The sequence below is a fragment of the Lodderomyces beijingensis genome, assembly GCF_963989305.1.
Source record: "Lodderomyces beijingensis strain CBS 14171 genome assembly, chromosome: 6".
NCBI lineage: Eukaryota > Fungi > Ascomycota > Pichiomycetes > Serinales > Debaryomycetaceae > Lodderomyces > Lodderomyces beijingensis.
This window is the reverse complement of record NC_089975.1, coordinates 1434183-1445490: the sequence shown is the minus strand read 5'-3', so window position 1 is coordinate 1445490 and position 11308 is coordinate 1434183. Positions and strand designations below refer to the sequence as shown.

General features: G+C 44.9%; 5 protein-coding genes across 5 annotated transcripts; 3 read left to right on the top strand and 2 right to left on the bottom strand. All coding sequences in view use genetic code 12, as the record gives it.

The window, feature by feature from the left end:
* Positions 1 to 30: 30 nt before the first annotated feature.
* Positions 31 to 2106, top strand: LODBEIA_P53110 (uncharacterized protein; the record flags this gene model as incomplete). The annotated part of the gene is made up of 1 exon (XM_066975630.1): positions 31 to 2106. The coding sequence occupies one exon, from the start codon at positions 31 to 33 to the stop codon at positions 2104 to 2106; it is 2076 nt and encodes a 691-aa protein (XP_066832249.1).
* A 1809-nt stretch (positions 2107 to 3915) lies between these two features.
* LODBEIA_P53100 (uncharacterized protein) lies at positions 3916 to 4209 on the top strand (the record flags this gene model as incomplete). Its single annotated transcript, XM_066975629.1, has 1 exon — positions 3916 to 4209. One exon carries the CDS (start codon positions 3916 to 3918, stop codon positions 4207 to 4209), a length of 294 nt encoding a protein of 97 aa, XP_066832248.1.
* A 627-nt stretch (positions 4210 to 4836) lies between these two features.
* On the bottom strand, positions 4837 to 7440 carry LODBEIA_P53090 (uncharacterized protein; the record flags this gene model as incomplete). Its single annotated transcript, XM_066975627.1, has 1 exon — positions 4837 to 7440. The coding sequence occupies one exon, from the start codon at positions 7438 to 7440 to the stop codon at positions 4837 to 4839; it is 2604 nt and encodes an 867-aa protein (XP_066832247.1).
* A 252-nt stretch (positions 7441 to 7692) lies between these two features.
* On the top strand, positions 7693 to 9752 carry LODBEIA_P53080 (uncharacterized protein; the record flags this gene model as incomplete). Its single annotated transcript, XM_066975626.1, has 2 exons — positions 7693 to 8502; positions 8952 to 9752. The coding sequence occupies 2 exons, from the start codon at positions 7693 to 7695 to the stop codon at positions 9750 to 9752; spliced, it is 1611 nt and encodes a 536-aa protein (XP_066832246.1).
* Positions 9753 to 9843: 91 nt separating this feature from the next.
* On the bottom strand, positions 9844 to 11226 carry LODBEIA_P53070 (uncharacterized protein; the record flags this gene model as incomplete). Its single annotated transcript, XM_066975625.1, has 1 exon — positions 9844 to 11226. The coding sequence occupies one exon, from the start codon at positions 11224 to 11226 to the stop codon at positions 9844 to 9846; it is 1383 nt and encodes a 460-aa protein (XP_066832245.1).
* Between the last annotated feature and the right edge of the window lie 82 nt (positions 11227 to 11308).

Genomic DNA, 11308 nt, shown 5'->3' with positions numbered 1-11308 from the left:
GAGTTTATGTGCATCCTTACACCAGAGTTTATGTGCATCCTTACACCAGAGTTTATGTGCATCCTTACACCAGAGTTTATGTGCATCCTTACACCAGAGTTTATGTGCATCCTTACACCAGAGTTTATGTGCATCCTTACACCAGAGTTTATGTGCATCCTTACACCAGAGTTTATGTGCATCCTTACACCAGAGTTTATGTGCATCCTTACACCAGAGTTTATGTGCATCCTTACACCAGAGTTTATGTGCATCCTTACACCAGAGTTTATGTGCATCCTTACACCAGAGTTTATGTGCATCCTTACACCAGAGTTTATGTGCATCCTTACACCAGAGTTTATGTGCATCCTTACACCAGAGTTTATGTGCATCCTTACACCAGAGTTTATGTGCATCCTTACACCAGAGTTTATGTGCATCCTTACACCAGATTTTATGTGCATCCTTACACCAGAGTTTATGTGCATCCTTACACCAGAGTTTATGTGCATCCTTACACCAGAGTTTATGTGCATCCTTACACCAGAGTTTATGTGCATCCTTACACCAGAGTTTATGTGCATCCTTACACCAGAGTTTATGTGCATCCTTACACCAGAGTTTATGTGCATCCTTACACCAGAGTTTATGTGCATCCTTACACCAGAGTTTATGTGCATCCTTACACCAGAGTTTATGTGCATCCTTACACCAGAGTTTATGTGCATCCTTACACCAGAGTTTATGTGCATCCTTACACCAGAGTTTATGTGCATCCTTACACCAGAGTTTATGTGCATCCTTACACCAGAGTTTATGTGCATCCTTACACCAGAGTTTATGTGCATCCTTACACCAGAGTTTATGTGCATCCTTACACCAGAGTTTATGTGCATCCTTACACCAGAGTTTATGTGCATCCTTACACCAGAGTTTATGTGCATCCTTACACCAGAGTTTATGTGCATCCTTACACCAGAGTTTATGTGCATCCTTACACCAGAGTTTATGTGCATCCTTACACCAGAGTTTATGTGCATCCTTACACCAGAGTTTATGTGCATCCTTACACCAGAGTTTATGTGCATCCTTACACCAGAGTTTATGTGCATCCTTACACCAGAGTTTATGTGCATCCTTACACCAGAGTTTATGTGCATCCTTACACCAGAGTTTATGTGCATCCTTACACCAGAGTTTATGTGCATCCTTACACCAGAGTTTATGTGCATCCTTACACCAGAGTTTATGTGCATCCTTACACCAGAGTTTATGTGCATCCTTACACCAGAGTTTATGTGCATCCTTACACCAGAGTTTATGTGCATCCTTACACCAGAGTTTATGTGCATCCTTACACCAGAGTTTATGTGCATCCTTACACCAGAGTTTATGTGCATCCTTACACCAGAGTTTATGTGCATCCTTACACCAGAGTTTATGTGCATCCTTACACCAGAGTTTATGTGCATCCTTACACCAGAGTTTATGTGCATCCTTACACCAGAGTTTATGTGCATCCTTACACCAGAGTTTATGTGCATCCTTACACCAGAGTTTATGTGCATCCTTACACCAGAGTTTATGTGCATCCTTACACCAGAGTTTATGTGCATCCTTACACCAGAGTTTATGTGCATCCTTACACCAGAGTTTATGTGCATCCTTACACCAGAGTTTATGTGCATCCTTACACCAGAGTTTATGTGCATCCTTACACCAGAGTTTATGTGCATCCTTACACCAGAGTTTATGTGCATCCTTACACCAGAGTTTATGTGCATCCTTACACCAGAGTTTATGTGCATCCTTACACCAGAGTTTATGTGCATCCTTACACCAGAGTTTATGTGCATCCTTACACCAGAGTTTATGTGCATCCTTACACCAGAGTTTATGTGCATCCTTACACCAGAGTTTATGTGCATCCTTACACCAGAGTTTATGTGCATCCTTACACCAGAGTTTATGTGCATCCTTACACCAGAGTTTATGTGCATCCTTACACCAGAGTTTATGTGCATCCTTACACCAGAGTTTATGTGCATACTTACACCAGAGCCTTGGCTACAGTACACGACCCCGGCAATAATTCATTGTATGTCGATGTCAGGATGCACGTGACGCCTTAGCTGTAAGGATGCTTTGCGATCACGTGAAGAGCCCTGAAGAAGGAACACAAAGCTCCAAACTAGAAAAGCTTGCGCTGCATTTTCTTTTTGTAGAACGCACCCATACACCACCCAGAAGCCATAGTTCCCTGTAGGACAAGTTGACTGATATTCGCACAGACATTCGTTTCGACTAAATTTATCATGTTATCCTCACTAAGGAAAGGAAAAGTGAGGAACCAACTGTACATCTACCGAATGATGAAAGCTTGAGAGGGTGCTTTCGGACGTGAAGTTGTAAGTGGATCTTTGATTCTGGACGAATTTGCTGCAAAATCTAGCAAACTTCAGAACTGTGGAAACACACTTACGCAGCACCAGCGTTCACATCAGAGGACTAGAGCAAGATAAAGCTCGAGGTGTTTCAAACTTGAAGATGTGAACTTTGGGGGAAAGTGGACCTTGAAATTCATCCACGGCTCTTGCATTTCAATTCTCGAAACTAGACCGCGCCAAACACGTTAACACTCTGCAGTTTACGGTGTCGCATTTACGGGATTAATTCTCAAGCGTAAGGTCGTTGCAGTGACTTGATGGTCAGAGCTTCGACGAATAGGCAATGAAAGCAACGCCGGCGCTATCCGAAATTTACCACTTGTCATGATTACAGAAACAGCATTGTTAATATCCTTGCTAATTTCTTCACAAAGGGTTCCGTGCCAGCATCCTCCCTAATCAAAAACTCCCTTTTAGCCTGTCCACAGCCTCTCATCTTTTATGCTCAGTCCCGAGTTCTCAATGCTGTGCGGCCATTATTGTTCAGTCTCGGTTATTCATGGAACAATTCAAGGCAGCACCACCTGCTGCGGACTTGCTAAATATACCCTACGTCTCCTCATCCCTCTTCCCATGGGCCACAACGTGGACCCACCAGCCTGCTTGTATGTAGAATCACGGAACACTTCTTACCGAACCACGTTTGGACGTTGACATGGACGTTGACATGGACGTGAACGTGGACGTGGAGTGGACGCTCTCACCATGTATTTCACATCACAAAAGACACATCCCACACGAGGGTTTCGCGTCTTCTTATTCAGAGAAAGTGTTTTGTTGTCGAGACAAGGGCATCGGATTCGTTACCACTTGCAGGCTGCGTCTTAAAAACACGTTAGATCGCCGTGCGATGATCTCAAACCCTATACCCCCTTTGACTTAGACCCTTACATTCGAGAATCCTTTAAGTTAAAGAGTGAAATTTCTGCAGGAAGGGTCTCTCCCAGAAAGAGTCAGATTATTTGCAGCCGAGTAATAGCGTGCAGGTTACTACGGGAAGGAACATTCGGTAAGAGGGAGGGGACCCCTTTGACTAAATTATAGTTCGTGTTGAGGCTGTTTTGCCGCAAGAATGTGCATGCTGCAAAAAAAAAAAAAAAAATTATTGCAAAACCGTTTTCGACGTCTTTTTTAGCCGATAAGCGCAAGGGGACTTCTGGAAGCGGTAAAATTGTTTGCAGCCTCTATTGTTCCAAACACATTTCGCGGTCTTCCAAACCCCTGTTTCTTGAGCAGCGGTGATTTCAAAGTACAAAAAAACTTGGCCTCTATGAGATCGTCCATGAGACGACAATGAAACGAGGAAAGGAGTCACTCCTGCTCATCCATCGCAGGGCCTCTAGACGCGTTGATTGTTTGAACTCGTCAAGGGTTCAATGAAACTATATAAGGTCGGCATATTTCTTCCCTCTTGACTCGTCCAAAAGACAATTAAACATCAGTACATCTTCAATACGTCTCCAATACACCACACTAAATAAACAATATGAAATTCTCCTTGATTGCCGCTTTGACATCTGCTGCTTTGGCTGCTCCTGAACCAAAGGACAAGAGGTACTACTACTGGATCGATGCCTCATTCAACTCCTCGGCGCCCACTCTTGCTTCTCCAGAAACACCACCATACACTTATGCTAATCCCACCACGTTGAATACCAATATCACTGCTAGCAGCTCCGGTGTCGCCACCGACACCCGGTTCAAAGCACAGTCAAAGAACGGTGCTGCTGTGCTAGCATCGGGCTCCTTGTTGTCATTGGTCGTTCTATCTTTGTTGTAAAAAAAAATTAAAACTTTTTCCTTCGTTTAGATTCTTTAATTCACGTTCCTTTTTATCCGTAAATGACTAATTTCAGTGTAGCCATGCTGTCCATTCTCACAAGCCCCCCGCGGTCGTGAAAGCGCTAGCCAAGGTGCAGTAAAAAGTTTTTTACCAATAATTCGCTAAGCTGGTCTAAATCCAAAAGTTGGGTTGCATTCGTTTGTGAAGTTGGAGCTCACAGTAGTAAACCATTGCAACTTTGGTATTGTAAGTATGGCAATCTAGTTCACCGGAGAGCTCACGTTCTACACGCAGCAGCTCTTTCTCTTCTCAATTTTTATCAACTGATAAGCGTCCTGTAAATTCCAAGCTTGTCTCTACCGTCGAGCTATCTATTACTTTGCATTTCGCTATACCTTTGCTAAAACAGTCTCCGTGGTGATTATGTATAGGACAAGAAAAAGTATTGAGTGTTTGAAACCACCGGCTACGGAACCACTGGTTCCGGTTAAGCTGCTTGGATTGTCCACTGGCTGGTCTCTGTAGTTCTTTCTTTCCCCCCCCCCCCCCCCCCCTTCACATCTTACTCTGTCTCTAGTATTAAAAGTCCATGGTAGGTGATTGTCTGATTTCTCCAATTCTCCTCTAAGCTTTCCCTACATATTCTTCGAGTTTCTCCACTTGAAATGCAGCATCCTCCTCGATATTCACCTTGTCCAACTCCGATGTACCAGCATCGGTTTTCAATGCATTCAATTTCGCAATCAAATCCTTCTCAAGCGTGGAAGGCTCTGTCTCCAACAACTTGTCCTCGAGAGTCACCTGGTTGACATCCTGCAAGTCCTCGGGACTAAAGCCAAAGTCCCCAGATAAGGGGTTCCCAAACACGTTGTTGTTGATGTCGTCCCAGTTCCGGTTAATCTGCTCTTGCTGCGCATTCTTGGACTCCAAGTACTCCTTGAACAAGCGGCGTTTTTCCAAAGTTGCATGTGCCATTGCATCCAATTGCCTTAGAAAGAGCTCCTTGTTGACGTTGGCAATCCTGATGCTAAGCGTTGCTGCCTGCTCATTGTCAAACTTAACCCTCATCATCGTCAAAATCTTCTCTATCCACTGGATAAACTTGAGAAAAACGTGCTGGTCGTCGTTTGCGTACACGTCATGCAAAAAGTTCCACAAGAGGTCCTCGTGCTTATCCAACACGTCCTTGATCCGGTCATATATCTCCAACGGGCTCAAATAGTACTGCTCCTCCCGAATCTCCGAGGTGGTGGCCAATAGATCATCAATCAACTTCTCAGCCGATGCAAATGCCTTGTGGATGTTGCTTTTGGCAAAAACCCGCATCACCGGGTTGTAGAACACTTGAAGGAATGTTTTCAAAAGCTGCGTCATTTCGGGCTCCTCCCACAACTGCTTGAGGAGATTCTTGTCCCGAGTTCTGACTTTAAGTTGCCAGTACTGTTTGAGGTTCAAGTACAAGAGCAGCTGCTCCATAGCGCCTCCCCTGTCAAAGTTTCTTTGTGATTCGACAATCTCCGCGAAGCCTGACTTATTTGAGTCTGGAGGCACTGGCGGCTTCTCTATCAACGAGGTTTGCAAAATGGTTAGAAAGTAGTCCTCCGAAGCAGCACTTGCTTCTTCCTTTATATCCTGCACCTCGTTAATGGACAACTTGGTAAACTCGTCAATCCTTTGCAAGTACAACTCGTAGCCAACCAACTGTTTCCTGAGCTCCGCGGTTTCCTTCTCAAAAGCATTCAAGTCCTCATTCAATAGCGACACAAATATGATAGCCATCAAGTTCCGCGCTCCCGTTTGCTTGGAATGGTCGTTCAACTCTTTGTTCCAAGTGGGCAAGCGAGGAATATTGACAAACAATACGTCGACAATCCGGGTGATCATCTTCATTGGGTTTGTGAATCTTAAAATGGCGTAGATGATGCTATAGGGGAAAAGGCGGTGGAACTTCCTTACCTTGTGGTAAAACTCGTTGCAATTGTCCTGTCCCAAGAACAACTGGTACACAGTTGCTGCGATTTCCAACTTACCCCAATCGTTAAAAGTCCGTAAAAGCGGCGATGCCTCTTTGATAGTCTTGGTCGAGCTTATTTCTTCAAAAATGCTCGTTATCGTGTTTGGATTCTTTATAAGCTGGCTCTTCATCTGGTCCACGTTTTTGCTTAGCTCGGTCATCACCGCTGTGGTCTGCTTTTGAAACTCCACTTGGGTGTGCAAAATATTCAACTCGTGCTTTACCCGCTCCTCATAATCACGCATGTCTGAATCAAACATTTTGGTCAAGTTGGTCAGAATAAACGATTGAAAGGCAAAAGAGTTTGTCACCTCTTTGTTTTTGATCAACTCTCGCAAGTAGCCACGCAATGCCATGCGCAGTTTCTCTCTTGCCAAGACGCCTTGAGCGTCCGCCTCATCAAAGCCGTCGTCGTGCTTCTCCTTGAGTGGAAGTGGTGGGATGATAGTAGACATCACTCCCGGTAACTCCTTCTTCAACTCCGTCTCCAACGTTCGGAACTGGCCATAGTACTTGTTGACAAATAGAGCTCGGTGCCCTCGTGGCTCTTTTTCATTCTTCAAGACAATGTGGATGATAAACTCGTAGTTGTGCTGCCCCTTTTGCAGCGAAAACCAAGAACGCTGTTCATTCTCCACCGTCCTCACTGCCACTACATTTATCGCAACACCATGGTGGAAACTCATCCTGTTATAGTCTGTCAAACCGACTATTTCATGCGCATCTTGCTTCTGGATGTTGAATTTATCTAGTTTTGCTGTATCGGACGCCTTCAAATGGTCTTGACGGAGGTATGTCATTTCTCCCTCCACAACAAACGTCGAGTTAAAAAACAATAGAACAAGCGATAGCAAGCGATTGTTGACTTTCCTCCTCTTTGAGCTGGACTTTCTCTCGTCGGACCCGCTCAATTCCTTTGAGTTGAAGCTGGCCACGAACGGCTGCACCACCTCCTGCCAGAATCGTCGTTGTTCCTTTTGCTCGTTATTGGTGATTAGTGGGAAAGTGACCACAAACTCTCTAAAAAAGAACCTCAACAAGGGAAGTCGAGCTGATGCTGAAGGCTTATCGCACTTGAATGGAAGTCCTAGTAGTTCACAGCAATTTGGCTCATTCAACACCAGCAACTCTTTCAGAAGCTGCTGCTCCAACAAGTACTTCTTGAGGAAATGAGCCTGCGTTGGCGTCAATTCCAGGAGGGGCAATTCGTCCATTTTCTTGCTGTATATATGGAGGCCTAACTGACGGGCAAAACTTGTTGCAACTATCGTCTCAATTCTTGTTTCAATTCTTGTTTCACCACTGTTGATTGTTGCAAATATGATTGTTGCTGTGCCTCGTCAAATGTCACGTGACTCAACAATCCTCAACACATGAAACTTTCACATCTCATCTCAGTTCTTTTTTTTTTCCCACACCTCTCTATCTTTTCTACCAAAAGAAAACCATCTTTTTTACAAGGCAAGATGGGTACCCAAAAGAAGGAAAAACAAAGAAGAGTCAAGCAGAATGACACCAGGGATGGCAACTTACGTGTCAAAGGTGAAAACTTTTACCGAGATGCCAAAAAGATCAAGCACTTGAACATGTACAAGCAAGGCCGGGCCATTCGAAATGCCAAAGGTGATATCATCAAGGCCGCCGATTTGCAGAGCACCGATGCTCCAATCGCAAGAGTCGATCCCAACAGAAAGTGGTTTGGCAACACCAGGGTCATTGCCCAGGATGCCTTGAGCCACTTTCGAGAGGCAATGGGGGAAAAGAAGGACGATTCGTACCAAGTGTTGCTAAAGAGAAACAAGTTGCCAATGTCTTTGCTCGACGAAAAGGACCGAACAGAGAGCCCGACGGCCAAGATTGTTGAAACAGAGTCGTTTGCATCCACTTTTGGTCCAAAGCAGCAGCGCAAGAAACCGAGGGTGGCAGCCTCGTCGCTCGAGGATTTGATGACCTCTGCCGAGCAAGACCACACCACCTTCAGCGAAAAGCAAGAGCTCGACGCCACTTTGGGGCTCATGGGGGGCTCGATATTGGACAAGGACGATTTCACGCAAGAAGCAAAGGAGGCGATTTTCCACAAGGGGCAAAGTAAGAGAATCTGGAACGAGTTGTACAAAGTGATTGATTCAAGTGACGTGGTCATACACGTGCTAGATGCTAGAGATCCCCTTGGAACACGCTGTGCCAGCGTTGAAAAGTACATCAAAGAAGAATGTTCTCATAAGCATTTGATCTATGTATTGAACAAGTGTGACTTGGTCCCGACATGGGTAGCGGTATGTATACTAACAGATTACATTTTACGAAAAAAACAAGAAAACAGAAAAAAAAGCAGCATTACGAAAGTTCCAAAGCATTTTAGTCAGGGTGATATTCGATCAGCAAGATCCACCTTCACAATATTGCCTGTTACATCTTTGGAAAATCAACTACTATGGCTTTTTCAGTGGGCTTTTACCCTTTGCTCGTTTTGAGCAATGTTGGTTTTGCTCCTCGTCGATAGTCTTTATCGACAGTTAAGCCAAGTACACGGAATCTTTTTTTGAGTTGAAACTAGTCAGTCCAAGAGGACGTTGAACCATTAGTTTCGTAGTATAGAATCCAACATTTTTTTTTTTTGCTTTCTTCTTTTTTTTTGGCTTTTGCAAAGGCATTATAGAAGAAGTGAAACTTGAAGGAGTGCAAGTACTAGGTGAATGTTACTAACATGTTTTATTCATTACAGGCCGCATGGGTTAAACATTTGTCCAAGTCTTACCCGACATTGGCATTTCATGCATCAATTACAAACTCGTTTGGGAAAGGGTCCTTAATTCAACTTTTAAGGCAATTCTCCACTTTACATTCCGACAGGAAGCAGATATCTGTCGGGTTCATAGGATATCCAAACACAGGCAAGTCGTCCATAATCAACACCTTGCGTAAAAAGAAAGTTTGCACGGTTGCACCAATACCGGGGGAGACCAAAGTGTGGCAGTACATTACGTTAATGAAGAGGATTTTTCTCATCGACTGTCCAGGTATAGTGCCGCCAAGCGCGAAAGATACCGAATCAGATATCCTATTTCGAGGCGTGGTTCGTGTAGAGCATGTGTCAAATCCGGAGCAGTACATCCCAGATATGCTCAAGAAATGCGAGCGGAAACATTTGGAGCGGACGTATGAAATCAAGGGCTGGAGCAAGTTTGAAGAGGACCCATCGTTGTTGGAGCAAGCCAGTATAGAGTTTATTGAGTTGATAGCGAGAAAGGGAGGCCGGCTTTTGAAAGGTGGCGAGCCAGACGAAAGTGGTGTTGCTAAACAGATTCTTAATGATTTCAATCGCGGAAAGATACCGTGGTTTGTGCCGCCCCCGCAGGACGACGAGGTGAGAACGGGCGAGGATAAGAAGGCTGGATACAAGCGGAAGAGGGCAGAAAAGGACGAACTGCCGTTGAAGAAAGCCAAGGTTGAACAACAACAACAAGAGGAGGGAGCAGAAAATGAAGCGGATGAGAATGAGGATGAGGAAGCAGAAGAGGGGTAAGATGAGGAGGATGACAAAAGTAGAGAGGTACAGAGTTAGATGAATGAATGACCCCCCCACGTCTCCAGAAATTGATGTAGTTTATATTCCTTTACGCTCTGCCGAAATGAACCATTCCAGTCTTTGTAGGTCCCGGTGTACCCGACCCAGCAGATGCACCTCCATTGACATCTTCACTCTCAGCAAACGACCCCAATCCCCAGATGTGTCCTTTAAACTTGGCGAGACCGTTCATGTCGAAGTTGGACCTTCTCAAAATCTCCTTGAAGCACTCCATGGACAAGTAAGCGTGTAACGTTGAAGTGAGCAGCTGCAGCTGGTTGCTGTTGACACTAGCTCCAAAGATTTGTCTAATCGCTGGCGAGATGGGCAACAAGTGCAACTCTTCGGCCAAATACTCAATCGAGGGCTTGTTCAACTTGTCATCGGCCAGAAGAATCTGGTTCCCAATGAACTTCAAGTCGTAGAAATTGGGGAAATACTTGTGGCACCACCAGTAGAAGTCAGGCTCGTCCACGGGGAGACTGTCATTCATCAACAAGCTTATCAAAAACCCCAAGTCATACCCGGCGTGGTACGAGACCCAGTTGACCGACTCGTCCAAGAGCAAACCACTATCTATCAAAAGCTCAGCAAAGTCCTGGTATTTGATCCCATGCGACATGTGCGCCGAAAAGTTAATGGACGATTGCTGGGACAACATCGCCAAGTGCTCTTCATTGTACATCTCCTTCATCAAGTCGTAAGCAAAGTTAAACTGCCATATTATCGAGCCACTCACGATGTTCTCTTTGTACTTGGTGAAGCAGATACTAAACTGAATCAAGTTCAACAAATCCGAGTTGCATCTTATTGTCTGGAAATGGTAGTCTGTGTTGGTCTTGAAAGAACCAATTGCTCTAGCAACAATCCCGGGAGTTTCCTCGTGGATCGCTGCGAATATCGTGGAGCTCTTATCATTGATGAATTTTCGCAAATTGTGAAACTCGTGCTCCAAATTGTGCGCCCAGACTTCCTTCACGATGGGGACCGTCTGGTTCATCAGTAGAGGTGCTTGCTGTTGCAGATTGGATCTCTGCAGCAACTGTTGGAGTTGCAACTGCTGCAACACCGGGTTCGAGCTGAGCGATCCTAACCCCTGGTTAGCAGTGGACTGCGGGTTTCCGCCGTTCAAAGCAGCTAGTAGTGGATTCGTAATGTGTTGGTTCTGGCTCAAGGGAGTCCCCATCTGCTGCTGTTGCTGTTGTTGTTGTTGTTGTTGCTGCTGCTGCTGCTGCTGTTGTTGTTGCTGTTGCTGCTGCTGCTGTTGTTGATGTTGTTGAAGTTGTTGAGTCAATAGTTGTTGCCTCTGTAATTGCTGCTGTAATTGAAGCTGCGTAAATTGCGGCGACAGTTGGGCCTGCTGTGTCAGCAGCTGATGCTGGTTCGACTGATGCTGCTGTTGAAGGAACTGCAAATGGGGGTTGACGTTCATAATTCCGATGAATTTGGTAACCTGGACAGAAAGAGAAGCAAGGTTTTCTTGATAATTTTGCAATTTTTTCTTTGTCCTTTTT